Source organism: Cygnus olor, chromosome 7 (genome assembly GCF_009769625.2).
Source record: "Cygnus olor isolate bCygOlo1 chromosome 7, bCygOlo1.pri.v2, whole genome shotgun sequence".
NCBI lineage: Eukaryota > Metazoa > Chordata > Aves > Anseriformes > Anatidae > Cygnus > Cygnus olor.
In genome coordinates, this window is record NC_049175.1 from 10,790,925 (window position 1) to 10,809,906 (window position 18,982).

An 18,982-nucleotide genomic window follows, 5' to 3' on the forward strand; every position below is an offset into this window, starting at 1 on the left:
CAGTGCTTCTTCCCTCCTCTGCTCCTCACCAGTACATCCCACTCCTTCTCCCCAGCCTCGGTGACTCCCGAATGAGAAATGCTGCAGTAGAAGAGCAGCAAAAAGCTCTCATGACACATGCACTCAATACAAAATAGATCTGCAGGTGCTACAACTTTGAAGTTCTCATTTCTAGACTTTTGAATATTTAAAGCAACCGCCTGGGTTTTGCACTAACAGTTTTAGTGCACACATTTGCTAGGCCAGGAGTTCCCACGCTATGGCGAGTTCCCACAAATAGCCTGTAAGCTGTATTAAAGTATTATGCAAAAAAGACCTATCACCTTCTCCCTAGAGGAGCTAGGGAACATCTGCTTGGGCACCAAATGTTGCCCAAACAGCCCCATGACTCCACCTGCAGCCATCCACAGCCCAGCCCAAAGCCAGGAGCTGCCCCAGCCCCCTGCAGCCTCTGGGGAAAGGTGGGCTCGGGGGCACGCTTCCTCCAGCAGCTCAGCACGGCTCGGCCCTGAGCCGAGGGTGGCTGCTGCTTTTGTTACAGCTGAAACATGGATTCCTGTCTACGATCACAGCAGCCATGCAAACTCTTTCTGGAAACGCCCATCCTGGGGTTCTAAGATGTATTTAAAAAAGGCCTCCAGTGCCAGAGCCAGAAGACAAGTCACCACAAGACAATTGCCACATATCAACATAATTAGAAAGCTACGTGCCTCAGTATGCATGGCTGCATACTTCAGGCAACCAAAGTGAAAACTGAGTTTATCCTACGTTCTTCAAAATGGACTTCAGTAGGGGGTGGAGCAAGTAGCAACATGAAGTGATAAAAAACCACCTATAGTTTTCTCTTAAGGCTCTTCTTCCCTGCTGCATTTGACTTTATCACATTTTAGATCAAACTGACTTCGTATTACAAGGCCAACTCAAACTGAGTGTTTGGGAAAGACTCAGCCACAATGGTTTGGCTTTTCTCAAGAACAAGGCTGGGGAAGAATAGTTTTCCCCATGAAGAAGAAGAAAAAAAAAAACTTTATAACCATTCAGAAACTCCCAGCTTTGACGCAAAGGCTTACAATTTGGCAGGAGGACCACTGTCAGCGACATGCCTTTTGTGGTCCCTGTGAAAATCTGCCCAAATTAGGCCAAGTTTAAGCCTCTAAAATCAGTATGCACATGCTCAGTGGAGGTTTCACTGAAGTTGGCAGCAAAGCTCTCCAAAGTTTCTGTCTGTGCTACACATGCTTCATCTTAGGCTGTTCCTACAAGGTGCCTGCAATGAGCAAGCTGTATCCCAAGCCTGCAGGAACTGAGGAAAGTTTTTCTGTAATTGCCGTGTCTGCCTACCAACCAACACCACGGCACTGGGCACTACACTGAAAAACAACTGATTTCTCCCGGGGCTTCAACAGTTGTACTCAGTGCAGAGACAGGAATCTTCCTGACCCGAATACAGAGGAGTAGAAAGCAGAAGAGAAGGCAAAGGTGTGTAAACAGGCACAGAGAGGAAGAAAAGGATATGCCAAGAGAGGGTACACAGACAGGTGCGTAAGGACAAGAGAAATGGGTATATAATGCACATAAGATTTATAAATGCTAGAGTATTTCTCCTCAGAATTTCCCACTGGGTTTAGGACTCCTTCAGTCCTAGCCTTCCCCATTATCCCACAAGCACACACAAAATTCCACCAAGCAGACAACTGCTGTACCTCTTCTAGTACTTACCTCACCTAATGGTTTCCGTAATTTAAGATAGCAAACATTCACCCTGAGGACTTTAGGTCCCAAATACGCTGGCTGACCTCACTTGGTCATGAACTAAAAACAAACATTTCATCTTACATTAAAATATGCTGGAAATCAACGTCCGGAGAACTCCCTACTCGTGGCACAGTGAAACAACAGGTACCACTGGATCGCCATTTCTAGTTCTACGTCTGCTCCAAACCACCTCCCTCATCACATGCTTGGTGATACGCTTGGCATGATCCAAACTGCTGAGCTTGTACCTAGAAAACTGCTACTAGAAGACACCAGCCTCAGCTAGACACGTACTCGAGAAATCAGCACAACTTACCCTTCTCAAGGAAGCCTCCGCGTTAACAGGAGTTTCCGGGTGGACCCATTTCGAGGAGGGCAGACCGAGTCCTGAGTAAGCATGTGTTCCGTTTGGATACTGCCAAATAATTGGATAAAGCCCTAGCTGATTATAGGAAGCAGAAGGATGAGCTTGTCCGAGAAGATGTGGAGACTGGTGTTGTAACATCTGTTGCTGCTGCTGGTGTGCTAATGCCAAATGGCTTAGGCTGCTAGCATGAGCAGTCTCTAGTCGCGGGTGGCCACCCAGCAAGGAGGCAGCAGGCACTCCAGGTAACACTGCAGGAAGTAGATGAGGGTGATGAACAGAATGGTGAGGTGCGGTACTAAGGGGGTGAGTGTTAATAGCGGACAAGGGAGTCTGAGTTGAAGACCCAGCTAGCAGATGGGATGAACCAGTTAATGCAGGATGATGAGCGTTTGGATTTAAACAGGTTCGGTGGGATGAGGAATGCAGAGGATAATTATGCTGATGCAAATAAGGTGAAATGTGATTAGTTCCTGTTTCTTGTCCAATCAGAGTGGGGTCCCTGTACACTGTGAAATGTTCATTCTTGTCAATGATAAGAGGACTTTTAGTAGCTTCTAGAGCACTAACTCTAGCTGGAACTGGATGAAAACTAGACCTAGGCAAATCATGATCAGTTTTATTGGCTGACCTTGTTAATCCAGTAGTATGGCTGTTTTGGGAACTAACCTTAGACTTCACAGTATCAGAAGATTGGGTGAATTTAGGCTTAACATCAGGTGACTTTGTTTTAGGATGATCAACTGAAGCACTAGGTTTGGACTTCACAGAATCAGGGACTGGACTTTGTTTACGCAGTTTACTCTCTTCTGCTAGAGAAGCTACATTTAACGAAGACATAAACGAGCCATACTGCACTTTTTCCTTTTCAGGATTTAAATGTTCATTTACTGGTAATGCTTTCACAACCCCAGGTTGTATCAAATCCATTTTGTTAACAACACAGCTAACCCAACTTTGATCAGCATCCTGTTTTCGTGCTTCAAGGAAATTTGCAGTTGCAAACTGCTGTTTTAAATCACTGCTGTGCGATTCTGTTTTCTGAACTGTTTGCAAACCAAAGGTACTTGCAGCATTATCCTGGCTCTCCTTTTCAGACTTGTTTTCGTTAGTTGTATCAAGAACACATTTCGGAGTAGGAGGTCTGGGTACAAACTGCTCATTTTTTAATTCTGCAGCATGATGTTTTTCTGCATTGCACTCTTGAACATGTGGATCCTTGGAATTCTGCTCATAAGCTGTTGGCTGCTCTGCCGCATGGAGTGAAGGCTTTTCCTGCTGATCCAAGACGGATGACTTCAGTCTTTCTGTCTCTTCACGTGTTTTATCCTCCTGTATTTCATCCCACGGAGACCGCCTATCTGTTAGTGTCTGCTCTGCTCCCTCAATGGTTTGGGATTTTCCTTCTTCTCCATTTATCTTTGAAGTGTTCTTGCTTTTTAACTCATTTTCTGAATTTTGCTCTGAGGACGAATCTGTTAATCTTTTATTTGAAATTTCTGAGTCACTGCTCTCAGAGTAATCTGAGATATTGTCTGTCCGCAGTCTCTTCATATTTAATTTCTTTTCATCCTCTTCAGGTTTTCTTCTTTTACTAAGGAAATGTTTATTTTTGTTTTTGGGGTTTTCTGTAAAAGACAAAAACATGTCTGTCACATTTTCAGGCTAGCACTGTTTTAAGCAGCTCTCCCTCCCTTTCCAATAACCGTTCTTACCTCCTCGACCTATGTAATCATATCTTTCTTCCTTCATCTTCTCTTCATCAGGCATGCTGCTATCTGAGCCTTTTCTCTTATTTGGCCGAGTGTTCCTCTGCTGCTGGTGCTGGTGAGAATTCTGTTTTGGTGCTGCAGTTTGGGAATTCATTGCTGGTCTGGGACTATTTGCTTGTGCACGTGTATAATGACCCTAAAAATAGTTTTGTGATTAATAGACTTAAATACAATTTTAAGCAGCAACTTTAAACATGTATTTTTAATATTCACAATATACAAAAGTATTGAGGTAAAAAGATAAATGTATCTACGTGAACTGTGTTGCTGTTCTGGTTGGAACGAGACCGCCGGCGTGAAGTGATGCCAATATTTTCACCTTTCAACAAAGAGTGAACAACATCATCTAGAAAGGTCATCTGAACCATAGAAGGATCAACATTCTGAGGTTCTAACACCTGGTTATTGAAAAAAGGGAAAAAAATAATAATGATCAGCATATGCTCAGACATATCCAATCTATATTTTCTGTATCAGTATTCACCAGTCTATGTTGTGTGTTCAAGATTAATTAGAGAAAAGCCTACTTAATCCTGACAAGCAGAACTGAGATGCCTTCTCAATTCTGGGAATAGAGTAAAACCAAAGCAAATGTTATCTTTACATTTTATGGTAACGATAACTTTATTTTTTCCCTTTTTTATTTTTTAAATGCCACTGCTTCACTGCTCCTTCCCTCACATTGACCTGAAAATTTGAAAATAAAAGATACTGAGCTCTTCTTAGGGGGTAATCCTTAAGTAGCAATTAAAATAAACTATTGTTTTGTAAAATTTACTGCAGAAACATACTACAATATTACTTCCAAAAGAAGTAACTGCTGAAAGAACGGAACCAAAACAACTAGAGAGAATTCTAAGAATGGAAGAGTGTTACTAGTGAGGTTTGATCTTTCAGAAAGAAGAAAATGCTAAACAGATCTTTAACCAATATGCTGCAAAGTGAAAAGATTAATATTTGGGGACAATAATCAGAGCAAATGAGGGTAAAGAATGGACTTCAGCATTAGACTAGTCTTAAATTTTTATTGTCACACATGATTTAGTCAGTCATTTCAAGGCAGATGGGTCATTTACTATATTAATGTTGAGTCATTACTCTGGCCTCCTGAAACAGAATTCATTACTGCCACTAAAAATACCAGCATTAATTCTTTTTGTAATGTCAACTTCAGAAATACAACTAAAACCCACCACAGTAAATGCAAATTAGGGTGGCAGTAAATGCTTAATTCAATAAATGGTGAAAAGTGGATTTTTTAATTGCTTGGAAGAAGTAATTGTTACTGCAGCACTAAAGGATTTCAGTACTGAGAGAAGAAATTCTCAACAGAGCTGACAGGGAAGACCAGTTCTTAAAACTAGATCACTTTACTTCAAAGACTTAGCTAGTCTAATAGCGACAACAGAAGAAAAGCCAAACTGTAGGGCTGGAATTAATCATATCATTGCACAAACATTCAGCTTCAGGATGGCATTAACTGCCAGTCCAGCGCAAAGTCAAGCTGAATTTTCAGCAGAGGAAACAATAGACATGCCCCGATGGAAGTGATAAGTTCAGTGCTTTCTAGAGTACCACCAAAAAATGGAAAAGCTCCCAGCACATAGTTTATTTAAAGCTTGTTTTCCAAGCATCACAGAGTCAAACTCACCTGGTCATTCATAACAACCATAGTGCGGGTGAAGAGATCATGATGAGTAATGATCCCAGTGAACCACTGGGTGGCAGAATCCTGTCTGTACACTCTCACCCTATAACCATTTAAGGAGTACGGACCTTTAGAAAGGGAAGAAATAAAAAAAAAAAGCCATTGAGGAACTCAGCAAAAAAATGTATTAATAGGTTTTCCTCGTTTTTTAAGCTTCATAGCAATCATATGATGTGAATGGCACGGACAGCAAGCTACAAGCTATTCTGGCACAGCACTGCCTGTGGATTTTACTTTTATTGAGGAAGACATTTTAAAATGCAAATGGTACATTTTAAGTATGCTTGAAGGTCAATTATGCCAACATTTTCAACATACAATTTTCTTATCTAACTAAATCTTTTTGCAGCCATAATGACAAATGATGGGAAAATTCCTGCCTACAAACAGCAACCATACAAAAGTAATCTGAAAGGCAGAAAGTGGCAGCAGCAGGTTATACAGAAGCTATTTAATAGGCTAGTCACATGCACAGATGATTTGCTGGCAAAACAATTTAGATCTTGCTGTTTAGGCTCTGCATCTGCCAAGTCTTTCCCATAAGTGACCACAGAGCTTCTCTCTATTACAACAGTCAAAAGGCAGCTGAGCGATCCAAGCCTTGCTATGGCCCCACAAAACATTCAGGAATACACACACTAGTAAGACTTCTGCAGATGCTGTGCCTTAAAACAAGAGCTAAAAAAAACGCACACAAAGATCAGTTTAATTCATCTCCAAGATCCCACGGGGAAGGGATGAGATGGTATGACACAATACTCATTTTAGAGTTAGTTTCGAGACCCAGAAATTGAAGTTCCACGGTTTTATTCACGTTCGGTGTCTCACTCGACCACCAGGACAGTAAGCTCCATCGCACTTGGTGTTTATACAGCACTTGGTTTATGTAGCACTTCATGTGACCACGCATCACAGTCACCAAGTTCAGTTTGCTGTGGTTTTCGCTACTTCCGCAACCAAACCCTAGGTCAGGCACACAGGAACTTAAGTAAAACCAGTCCGTATCAACCTAGGAAAAGCCTAGCTTAAAAGACTGCCGGCTGCTCAGCAGCACAGGCAGGACAGGATTCCCCCGTCCTTCCTGACAAGCGGTGTTGCTGGCCCCTGCCCAGCAAGCTTCAACACCTGGAACAGACCAGGGACCTTGCAGGTGACAGCTTTCTCCACTAAAATACCCATGTGCACACTTCTGGGTCTCTTATGCCCTCTGCACAACAAAGCACATGATCATAAAAAATGTTGGCCTTGAAAACAGTCAAGAGGTCAACAGTAGTGCAAGACAGTATTAATTTAGACATTTCCTACGTGTTCTCGAGGCTGAATTTAGGAACCTTAGCAAGACTTTATCTAGGTTTTCATACAGCTGAGAGGAACAGAAACTCCATGCAATGGCAACCTTCTTCCACGCACATCCACATCATTCACTGCACCGCTGCAAACTCGAGCCCCACTAAGCCATCCGAGCTGCTGCACTCAGCTCACCCCTAGAGCACAGTGCCAGCTACACAGACAAGGCTCAGCACAGCACCAGCGCAGTCTCTGCCTCTTACAGACACGTATGGGCAGAAAAAGAGCAAGAATCTAAAAGCTTGTGTCTCACATTCCTGGTCTCGGACTAGAGGACTAGACGGGGTTCCCGTGGGGACACATTTCCTGATGGCTTCTCTCCAATCCTTATTCTGAATGCCCGTGCAAAATGCCTCCAGCTCAGCTCCCACACTTCTGTCTGACCCAACCGCATTCTCCGTGTCTCAAGCCTTTCACAGCTGTTCCAAAGCTCTGCCTCACACAGACAAGTCTCCGTTAACTTCTGCCCGTGTCTTTTCATGCAACGTTCCCATTCCTACTTTCCGATCCCAGATCTTCCTCTTTTCCACCCTACTGCTAATTGCACAACAATTTTCAGTCTCGGTCTCTTGCTTAACCAGATCCAGCCTCTCCTCCCTCCCCAGCTTCTTGTCTCATTTTAGCATTTACGATTCCAGGCCACTGGCTTCCAAGTCCTTTCCCAGTCTTCTCAGTTTACAAGCTCCATCCCTCCCTTCTCCATCCGCTGCCAGCTTCTCTTGTATTCATCTGCACTGACCCCGTGCCAATTTCTTCCCTCTTACTCCTTGTTCTAATCTGTGTCTGTCCTTCATCCCAGTTTTTATCCTACCTATTTTTAAAACAGACTTTATCTGCCTTTAAAAACTGGGTGTTTTTCTTTTCTTACATGCTGCTGGGGTATCAGGAAGGGGAAAGATTAAACTGCGGTCATGCGACACAGGACAGCCCAGCCCAGCCACAAGCAGCCATTACAGGAAAAGCCTGGCTTTGTCTCCGGCCCCTGGCTGAATCATGTTCAGCTACGCTTTGTTGAAACAGCATGTGCAGTACTATCAGGAAGTATCTTCAGGGCCGAGGCACACAGTGTTTCAAGAGGATTGTTATATTGTTATATCAGAGATTGTAGTGATAATAAACCTAATATGGAAAAAAAACCCTAAGATTTTAAACATTAAAAATCAAAGACACTTTACCAAGCAAGTTCCTTGAACTGGTTTTATTTTTCCCCAAAGCTTTCAACTTAGCCAAGTTTGGGAGTTGTTTGTTTTAAACAAGGAACAAACTACTTTCCGGCGAACCTCCAAGCTCTACTCTGAAGTGTGCTGCATACTGCTATCCAAGGAAAAGGTCACCTGGACCATTTTTTTTTCCTTAGTCTCAATTCTTGTAAGTAAATGGACTGGTTTTGACTAAATTACCCCCTCCTCAAACTGGTGTGCTTCTTTCCAAACATTCGGAACCAGACTTTAATGTTCTTCTCCAACCCTCCTCTCCCAGAAATGAGTTTAAAGTGGAACAGTCACATTAGAAAATGTGACTGCAGAAAACACTACGATATGAGATGATGACTTCGGTCAGCATCAGAGCCAATGAGGAAAAGGTTGGATACTAAAAATGCTGTAGAGGTTGAAGTAACTGAGTATGGCAGCAACCTTAGCAGAGGGTTTTGATGAGGGCAGAACTGAAAATGTTGCGCAAGCTGCAGAGAACAGGAAAATGGTGATAGAGAGGGTGATGAAAAGAATGGAGGGGAGGAAAAAGGAAAGATTACATGGGTAGATGACAGCAGCTAGCACTACGAGAGAGACATCTGTAAGTCACTGAAAGGGTTGTGCAAAATGCATGTCCTCCTCATCTGGGAGCAGACTACATGCCAGGAGAAGGTGAGAGCAGTCCCTGCCAGCTGACCAGCACCCTTGAGGTGGCTGGCACGTCACTGCCCATGGGGGCACGTCTTTCCTCAGGCCACCCCATGCCATGGGAAGTAAGCAAGGGGATCTGAAGGGCAGCTTCTCTGCAGATGAGGAGAGATGGTCTGTCAGTACACCGTTTGTTTCATCTCTTCGTCTAAAATACTCCTACTTTGGTACACTCGGAGCATCTGTTCCATACATTTATTTATATATATATATATATATATATACATACATACATATATACACACACATACACACTTACACACACACACACATATATGACAAAAATACAGTTCCTGGAACAATGGGGTGCAAGTGAGTTTTGTGTATGATGTGTTGGCAGTTTCAATCAGATGACTATTTTGATGTGGCTGGGGCTTTGCTGAGGTACTGATTCTGTACCAGTGTGGACAGGGCTCGTTATAATTGTCTTTTTATTGTTATTCTAATAAAATACAATGAACAAGCTTAACCTTAGTTTCCTTTCCATACAACCCTAACTTGATTTTACATCACCTCCCAGTCCAGTTTTGGCTACAATTCTCATCACTCTATTAATTCACGTTGTAACTGATGATAATAAGATAAAATCTAAAATGACTAATGCTGACGTACCAACTCGCTATCTACACAGTTCCGTGCATTGCTTCTTCAGCATCTTTTCACTGTGGCCCATAAGAAAAAATCATATCTAGGCAAATGAAAAGCTCCACAACAGGGAAGATGAAGTTGTGGGGTTTTTGTTTGGTTGTTGGTAGTGGTTTTTTTTTTTGGTACTGTAACTTCAGTATTATACTTACCATATTCGTTTGGCCTTCTAATCTTAGTTTATCAAAGAAACCTGACAGCAAGCAAACCTCAGTCCCATCCTTAAAATACCAGATTATTTACTGCCCCCTTCCCAATCTTAATTTATAGAGTGACTGCTTAAGCATTTTTGTCCCACAGTTGCTTTACTGTTGAGCCAGGGATTTTAGCCCAGACCCACAAAGGTTAGCTTCTGTCTCCCATTGCTAGAAAAGCCTCTGCAGAGCTAGCTGGCTGTCAGTTCTGCAGAAAGTTTATGAATACGCTGCAAACATATATAATATTTAAAACATTAGCAAGACTGAACCAAAATAATGTATTCTAATTCACACTAGTTTTCACGTAACTTGTGCCTATGCTGTAAAAATTACATGTTTGCTGCAACCTTTCAGCATTAGAATTGAGTTAAAAATTGTAACTGATTTGAAAGATGATTTTCAATTGGGGCTGGATCAATCTGAAAGTATTCACCTGTGATAGAACTGTGAAGAACCAGAAACAAATAGGTATCTGAGAAGTTATTACACAGAACAGTAACACTAACAGCGCAAATAACAGTTTTACACACACTAAAGAGGGTGTGGTTTCCCTTCATACACTTCACAACCAATGTTATAAAACATGTACATTAACACTAATGATATTCAGCTGTCCTGTAATCACTAAGACATCAAACAAGTTAAGTACAGTCTGAAGAAGTCATGCACAGCTTCTTACATAGTCTTGTTTTCTCTTTAAACAAATACTTCCCAAAGCACCAGGTTAGAAATACATTCTTCATTATACCACAAACACTATGGGAAAAGCCCCACGCAACTAATGGCCTTAAACTAGCTAACACAGAATAAAAATAACACAATTTCCCAAATAATTACCTTGCATAAAAATCTCCTGAACCTTTTGTTCCTTTACCCAGGCTTTTACTTCCTCATGTAACTGCGGGTTATCCCTGAGAACTGGGTTTAGACTGTCTACGTCGTCCTAAAGTAGAGATTAAAAAAAAGAACCATATGTTATGTTTACTTGCAACATTTCTGTTTATTTTCCTAAATATATTTTAGAGTACAATATTAAGTAGCTTGATGCTAATTTTACCGATTCCCTATAAATTCCCGTGTTGTCTTCAGAAAAAAACTTTTCAGTGCAACATAGTGCTAAAAGTTATTTCATGGGAACACAATATGTCTGATCCTGCATGTGGCCAGACTTGTAAGCTATTAATAGGATCACACTTTCAAAAACACTGTCTTACTACAAGCTAAAAATAGCCTATAAAGACTTCAATGTTTACAGGTATGCAGAAGGAATTAAGCAATGATTAAATGAGTCAAAATTTTTTTCCTTGTTTTGCATATTTGTAAAATTTAATATGGACATATTGAGCATAAACACAGACTAAAAAACCCACAAAGATAATGCATAAGAGATACCTGTATAGCAAGAGAAACAAACAGCATTACTGATTTTCTATAGGTAGGCCTTTGTTAATTAGGTAATTTCAAGTAAGGCATGCTTTAATTTTTATCTCACTTCTCCTGGATTCTCACTCACTATTTCAGTAAGACAAAATCTGGGAAATCAAGGCTTATTTAGCAGCACCATCCTTGTAGCAAGGGAAAACTAGGTACAAAATCCATCTCTGAAAGCATGGCTTAAATCATCATTCGTCACTGGACTCTTTGCATAACTATTTCTCAGAACTTCAGAGAAGATTTGCTATTTCTGCCTTTGAGGCTGTGGTAGAGAAATAAAGCTGCACTGCAGCTTGGTGCCTCCTCATGCAGAAGGCGGCCTTGGAAATCTAGGAACATTCATTTGTGCTGAGATAAATTCAGACAGCTAAAATAATCAGAGCGATTCTCGACATACAAAATGTAAAATGTTTTATCAGTACTGCAGCTGAGATCAAGTAATTTCTTTCCTTGATCTCCAACAAGTTCCTTGATGTTTCACAATTTATTATGAAGAGTTCTAGCCATAGAATATGAAGATACAAACAACACTCATGCAATCATGCATTGCTGCCAGGCCCTTGAGTGACATGAGCAATTTCTCTCCATTCATCTGAATGAGATTATTCCTGCTAACTCACTGATCACAGGATGTCTATTTCAAATTCAAAATTCACTTCCTGACACGTGAAGATTTGCTGTGCTCCATTATGGAAAGCGCATCAATGCTTTGGCTACTAGAGAAAATGACTATCTCTCCTTGTGCTTTTGAAAAGGATACAGCCTCAGATCCAAAAGGAACGGTCACGATGATCTTTGTAATACACGTCATATGGAACAAAGTAAAAGTGAAGAGGAAGTCAACGGGGCCTCCACCACCAAGTTAGAAACACCGACCAGGCAAGTGCGTTGCTAACTTTGTCAGAGGCACAAGAGGGTCCACACCAGAATTTATTCAAGAATGGCAGACTAGCAAAATGCTTTCTCTCCTGGGGAACCTAAAATGGATATATTAGCCATTTTATTTTCCTTTGCAAATCCGTCTTTGGATTGATCCTGCATATAGAAGTAACACCACCACCGGAAAGAGGGAATGCTTTGCCAGGGGAGGCCAGCAGGCCCTGGAGCTGGGTGGCGACCAACCTTCTGTCCTCCTTCCCACGTGCTCTTTTGCAGTAGCTGCGGGAGATTCCCCTACTGAGAGTTTCACCTCTCAGATCCACAAACGTTAGGGCTAAGCAGTGGCCTGAGGCACTGCAACACTGGAAGTCTGGCTGACCTAAAAATGCAAACAACATGCAGAGCTTGTACGTTTTCAGTAACTACTTCAGTTCCTCTAAGAAAATCAGTATCTTTGCTTCAAGACTACACACAGTGGTCAGGCACCATGAAATCAGACCCGTTACACTAACAATATTCTACTTTCCTGAGTTCTTTATGCAGTTTCTGAGTCTTTACTTTTTCTTCTAACACATTACTTTTGATTAGCCCTGTTTCTGAAGGCAAAATACACTGCTGCTGTTCTCTTTTTTAGATTTCACACCCTTCCTAACCGTCTTTGCCTTCTTTGAACTTAACACTGAGGATACTGGCGAACCTTCTGACAATACTTTTTTGTTCTGTCTCCTATTCAGACGCATGACACACTGGTACCTGTGATTGAATGCTTCATGTGAACACTTAGAAAAGGAGACTGCAAAGTCCACTTTGTGTTTCTCTTCTCATTCTTGGAAGAAGATGAGCTCATGTCAAACATGAGCTACAAAGAGCACTAAAGAGGTTGAAGATCCATTACACAAACTGCACACAGTATGACTCGGATTATGTAGAGGACATCAAAGTGAACCTAAGGTTTCTGAACACCTGCACACACAATACACGTTTAACATGTCATCAGTCACCGCACTAGAGGAAGCATCTTGCTTCTAGATGCGAGCATGCTATGTACTGGTCAATGGAAATTAGAATAGCAAAGCGAAATTGTAACTGACAAATGAAGCTCAATACCAAGACAATTAAAAGACTCAAAATCTCAAAATATGCTTCTTTTGTGTATATATTACCTACATCTATGAAAAAACATGTGCCATGACTGATGGTTTTTTAACATTAGTCTTAAATTTGAAAATCTAGAAATCAGCAAATTCATTACATAATATAAGGTGACGGCCTTAAGCAAATGGGTTTACTGCATACCCCAAACCTTAGCAAAACCAGACAGGGCAACGAGCAGAAGGCTGATGACTCGCAGTCTCCTCTCTGTCGTAGAACTGAAGATGAGCAAATGACTCCTCTGCAGTATGTAGTCTTTTCCCTTAACCTGCACGTATGCTGTTCAAGAAAACACAACTCTTGTCTATTGACTTAAAACTTGGCAATTAAGACTTTCAGTTTTCCCTTCCTTCTTGGCTGGACTGGAAAGATTGACAGACTAACCCACAGAAGAATTAAATGCCCTGCAGGGTTTTCCTCTATAGCATGTTCCTCATTTGAAATAAGTTTTATTCGCAAAAATAAATATGGTGCCTCTCTCAGACTAGTTTTTCTACAAGTTTTGGAATATATTCTCCACAAAGATGTTAATGCTGATTTGAAGCCCTTATGAAATGCAAATCAAAATGCAAATAAATGTGACTGCAATTTTATTTTTTAAATATACTGTAGAATGTTCTTTATATACTTCATACAGCAGTGGTCCCTGCTCCAAGAATGACTATATACTGCAGAGAAGACAAAGAGCTTATGGGCCAGAAAAATACAGTGGGAATAACTCTTCCTGCCCTCGTGGGAGCCAGTCACATGAAGCAATACAACTACCTGAAGTTTGCCAACCTATGGCAGGTCTTACAGATCTCTGCTGCTATTTTATTTTGCCTTCCTTCCAGATTGACAGAGGAATTCACTTCTGGTGGAATGGACTTTTCCACTTAATTATCTGAAGAATACTTGAATCTGCCTCAAGTCTCTTAAGGTGAGAATTCTCAGGTGCTGGCAATGTGCTGGACTCCTGGAAGTCATAATGAGCATAAAGAATGAAATTTCCCCAAATAACTAAGTGATCCAGTGTTTTTCTGAGTATACCTATTCTTTCTTCTGGTGCATTAGAGCAGAGCAAGTTGGAAGCTACAGAGCACACCATCAGGTTGAGATACCATAATGCTTCAACCAGACCCACTGCTCACTCCTGGCAGGAAGCAGAAATCTTTGTTTGGAGAAGCATTTTCAGAGAGTTTATTTAGACAAACACAAGGTATCATTCAAAGACACAGGTGAACAAGTACAGATCACTCACAGTGCTTCTAAACTCCTTTCAGTCACAACTCAAACAGGAATTTCAAAGCAAGTATCCACAGAAAAAACAAGTCAAAAACTAAACACATAGAGAATTCACCTTTGAGCTCCATCCACAAACAAAATATTGTTTGAGATACTGACAGGCATCCGTGGATGACCAGAATCTGCATGCTGTCCAACAGGCAGCACACAAAGGTCCTTCTGAAAGGCTCGAGTGATTGCAAGCTCCTTTTCCTTTTTGGGTAGCAGGACATGTCTGTGGTGGGAACACTTCCGCAGCTCTCTAGCTCTCCAACAACCCTTGTGCTATTAAACCAAGATGTTTCCTCAGCAATTTAAACTATATTTTAAAGTCACTCTTCATAACCTTGAGGGGCGGAAACAAGTTCATTAAATTGAGAGGTGAGAGCCTGGAGCATGAAACAAAAACTCAAGAGTGCATTCAAGTACCCGCCCCCCCAAAAACGCAGCCTGTGTGCTGCATATAGGAAGGTGTGGAAACTCCACCATCAGCTGTCAACCCTTCCTTTTCAGTGAAGGAGAGGAGGAGAACTGACGATATGTATTCCAGGAAAACCAGCCCTGGAAAAACTGTGGCTTTTGGCACTAAGAAGGCTTAAAGTGAAGCCTTGAAGACCAAGTCTCAACACACGTCATGCAGTAAAACCTGCAAATGTTTACTTGGGAGAGCGCCTTCCTTAGCCACAGTGTCTACATTTGGCTTCAATGCATAAAAGACATCTTTTTAGTATCAGTAGGAACTCATTTCAGCTAGCGTTTTACAGAGAACGACTAAGTAGATTTTGCAGTCCTCACAAAGGTCAACACCACATTAGTCCTCACCATCTGTGGCTTAATTAACTACAGCTTCCTCTGGCTGCTTAGAGGTTTTCTGATGATTTAGGACACGAATTAAATGAAAACTAGTACATAACCAACCTGAGAGTCATGTTTACAATGTTGACAAAGTATGAGCTGCACACTAAAATAAGCATTTCATTAGTACTTTAATGGTAGAGGGACCACATTTAAATTCAAACAGTGCACATGAAAAATTCGAGATCAAAGAGTCAGGAGCTTGAACCTTCAGTTTCCTGATCACACGCATTTTACCCAGCTCAAATCATTGTCTGCTCAGATTTCCCCATGTTTCCGACCACACAACTTATCAACACTGCTTGAGCTTATTGCACATTGAGAATTACATTAAGTCATTTGACACTCTGTTTGGCATATTGCCCTTTGACTTTATCCATACCTGCGTACTTCAAAACAAAGTGAAAGATGCCTCAAAAATAGTCATTTCACCTTGAAGATTTCCCAAATCTATATTCATAAGAATTCCACGTCCGTGCATCCTTTTGCCCATCCAAAACGTGTGCACAATCCTCTCCTTTCATTCCTTGATAACTAGCCTTCATTTATTCCCTCTTCCTTTTTCTTTTATCTTTCACTTATTATATCACCTGACATATATCTGATTATATCACTATCTGTAATAACCTTTCTGTGGTTACAATCTTTCCTAACAAACCTTCAAACTTAATACTGTTGTGCCTGATGCCAAGCTTAAAAAATAAAACCACCAGGAAACAGTGACATAAAATCTAGACAGGCAGGTTATCAATGTTCTTCACAAAACATTACCTATGAATTGGTAACATCCCTGTGCTGTGCCACAAGATTATTTTTTTTTTCAGTGGCAAAAGATGAGAATTCATCTAGAGCAGAGAAACTGGCAGCAACTGGCACCAGCTGCATCACCTGGAGCAGGTGTGGCCATGGCCAAATGGACCATGGCAAATCCCTACAAAGCAAAAATTAACTTTAACTGCAACTAAAATTAATAGATCTGCTGGTCCGCACATCTTTGTGCGCGCGTGCATCGCCCACCAGTGTGTTCTTTTTAACTCGCTGCTTTCTGACAAGTCCCCGGCCACCGGCAGAAGGCCGAAAAGTTCTGGGGGGAGATGCTAACTTCCCAGTTTACCTTAAACGGCTTTGTCTGAGCGAAGAGGAGAGGCTCAGGCTTACCAGGCGACGTTAGTGCTTTCTATGTAAACCCAACCCACACTTGACCTATTTTCTGGTGCTGCTGAGTGCCTGGTCACCATTTGCCTCATTCCAACGCAGCAGCTGCTGGGCTACTTCTGAACCAGTCAAGCCAAGCCTGAAGGCACAGCCCTGGCCCCTCGACCAGGATCAAAGTCAGGATGAGGCCAGCCGTGCCTGCAGGTGCATGGATGTGACACAGGGACCGCGCTCGCCCTACCTGCGCAGGCACAGTAAGGGAACACCAACCATTTATCATTTTACAAGAGGCTCCGAACGCGTTGTTAACAAACGGACAAACATGTATAGATATCTTAGACCACATACATTTAAGACTGCCGGTTATTTTCAGTATGTAACAGCAATACCTATGAATAGAAAGTTGACACTACAGGAAAAGAAGATGAAGCCCAAAAATTTAGTAATATTTCAACTGTCAGTGAACTTAACATCTGTCAGGAAAAGCTATCAATAATTTTTCTTTTGCTCCCCACTCTTCCTTATGCCTAATACTTGTCCCCACACACCCTTACTTCCTTCCTCATTTCATCTGTACAATTAAAGAGTTGACGCTGATTTTAAATTATAATTATCAGGTTTGAGAATTAGGGGGAGTAGGGCTGTGCACATTTCTCCAAATCATGATTTCAGGCTTGAAAAAGCATCATTGCACTGATTAGTTCAGTTCTGCTAGAATAATTCACATCCCTAAGAACACCAAAAAAAATCTATGGAAAAAATATAAAACTATGAAAGATTATGCTATGAAAAATGTATTAAACTTGGGAACATAAATTATACAGAAGAAAATCTAGCTCATCATCAAGTATTTTAACTCTCAAACACAAAAACAAACAGAGGTACTTGCCTTCCTGTAAGACTACCGATGTCTCAGGTGAAACACGCATGTTGAAAAACCTGCTTTTTTTACAAGTCAGCTCACTAATCCCACAGCTGTAGATGAGAATCCAGGATGGAAAGACAAAAGGAAGACGAGAGCAGCACACAGAACGAGCATGCAGCAGGGAAGCAAGCAGCCATCAATGCAGAAGCAAAAACAAACCTGAGCCAGGCAGATGTTGCCACAATCAACTTAGAAACCGCTCTGGTAACTTCTACAACAGTCCCACATTTGAAAACCACGGATTAAAGAGAAGAGATGACCCTTACACTGATGGGTTATGTCACCCTCCCCCTGAGCAGCTGGGACAAAGTGCTGTCACTGTAATTCCAATCTGGGTCCTGATCTGATTTGCAGATTAGGAAGGAAACAGAAAAACTATTTGGCTGGACTGAGTGGGATGTAAAGCGGAATCTCCTGATGTGACGTCTCTTTTAGCATCTGATCTAACGACTTCCCCAAACAAGGGGCTCCTACCCACCGAACTGGCGGCCTGACAGCTTGCATTTAGAAAGCCACAGTAACCATGTGTCATTTATGCACGGAGAATATAAAGCTCAAGTGAACAGTACTCCTCCAAGCCCATTTCCTCCCTCATTTTGGGGACACAGCCACACACTTGCTTTTCTTTCACTGTCCATGCAGTCATGCTTCCCTCCTTGTTGCTACAGACTCCACACGCTTATCCCCAGCACCTCAGCAGCACACAGCTTTCTCCTAGTTTCTCAGCTCCTAAGAGAGCCATGGAGCACCGGTCCTCCCCCACAGCCAACGACCCTCCAATGACATGGGGACACCAGACCAAGCCTTTGAGTCACCTACCAAGCAACACAATGCTGCTACCACAGCTATCTATGGGAAAAGAAACCTCAAAGCGCAGACATTTCCCTGAAGCAAACAATTAGCAGAAACAAGTTAATGCTAACAAGGAAAGTAACAAAATGAGCAGATAGAAAAAAATCTTTTGTACATTGATATTAAAATTTAAACCTAGACCCAGACACCTCGTGAATTATGAAGAGCGTCCAAACCATATCCCTTCAAGGACAAGCTGTATGGATGGAGATGCCTTTAGGCAACAAAAGGAAGCGTATTCCTTTGATCATCAGTGGTCTGAACAAATGGTCCGCTAGAGAGGCAGCCTAACATCCCTAGAAATCAAGCCACAAGTTCAGTTCTTGCTCAGAGACTGACAGTTTCATCAGACACATCTACCTGGCATCGGGGACAGCAGAAGTCCCTTGCGGCAGCTTCAACTGGCCGGGCTGCAAAGCTGCATGCTGCCAGCACAGGTAATGACAGAGCAGCTCCCTCACCTCTTATCTAAGGGTAGTTACCTCCAGCACGTCTTTTATACCTCGCATTATTAGCGAGACGGTATTCATTGACAAGAATGCTGCTAACTAAAACTTTAAGGTATTAAAAAGCAAAGTTCTCTCAATTCAAATCTGCAGAACACTATCCAAGATGTGGTAGATTGAGAAAAGCTCTTACCACCACCTCCTGAAACATTCATTCGAGTACACGTCACTGCTATGAACCACTCAGCTCTGTAACTTGAACTGCCATTAGCTTAGCCCAGCAGCAGCTGCAGAACCTTCTGCAAATGTCCTCAATTTTATCTCCCAAACAT

At 41.8% G+C, this 18,982-nt stretch overlaps 1 protein-coding gene across 14 annotated transcripts in view; it reads right to left on the reverse strand.

The window, feature by feature from the left end:
• The window catches only part of JMJD1C (jumonji domain containing 1C), a 158,675-nt gene that overhangs the window by 28,924 nt on the left and 110,769 nt on the right, over positions 1 to 18,982 (reverse strand). For 11 of the 14 annotated variants that reach the window (XM_040564439.1, XM_040564438.1, XM_040564441.1 and 8 more), the window contains 5 exons: positions 10,527 to 10,632; positions 5,543 to 5,667; positions 4,146 to 4,289; positions 3,835 to 4,027; positions 2,072 to 3,747 (listed from right to left, as the gene is read on the reverse strand). In XM_040564439.1, the coding sequence (XP_040420373.1) occupies positions 2,072 to 3,747; positions 3,835 to 4,027; positions 4,146 to 4,289; positions 5,543 to 5,667; positions 10,527 to 10,632 (2,244 nt within the window). The remainder of the gene's footprint in view (positions 1 to 2,071; positions 3,748 to 3,834; positions 4,028 to 4,145; positions 4,290 to 5,542; positions 5,668 to 10,526; positions 10,633 to 18,982) is intronic. The other 3 variants (XM_040564442.1, XM_040564453.1, XM_040564452.1) reach the window with 2 other exon arrangements.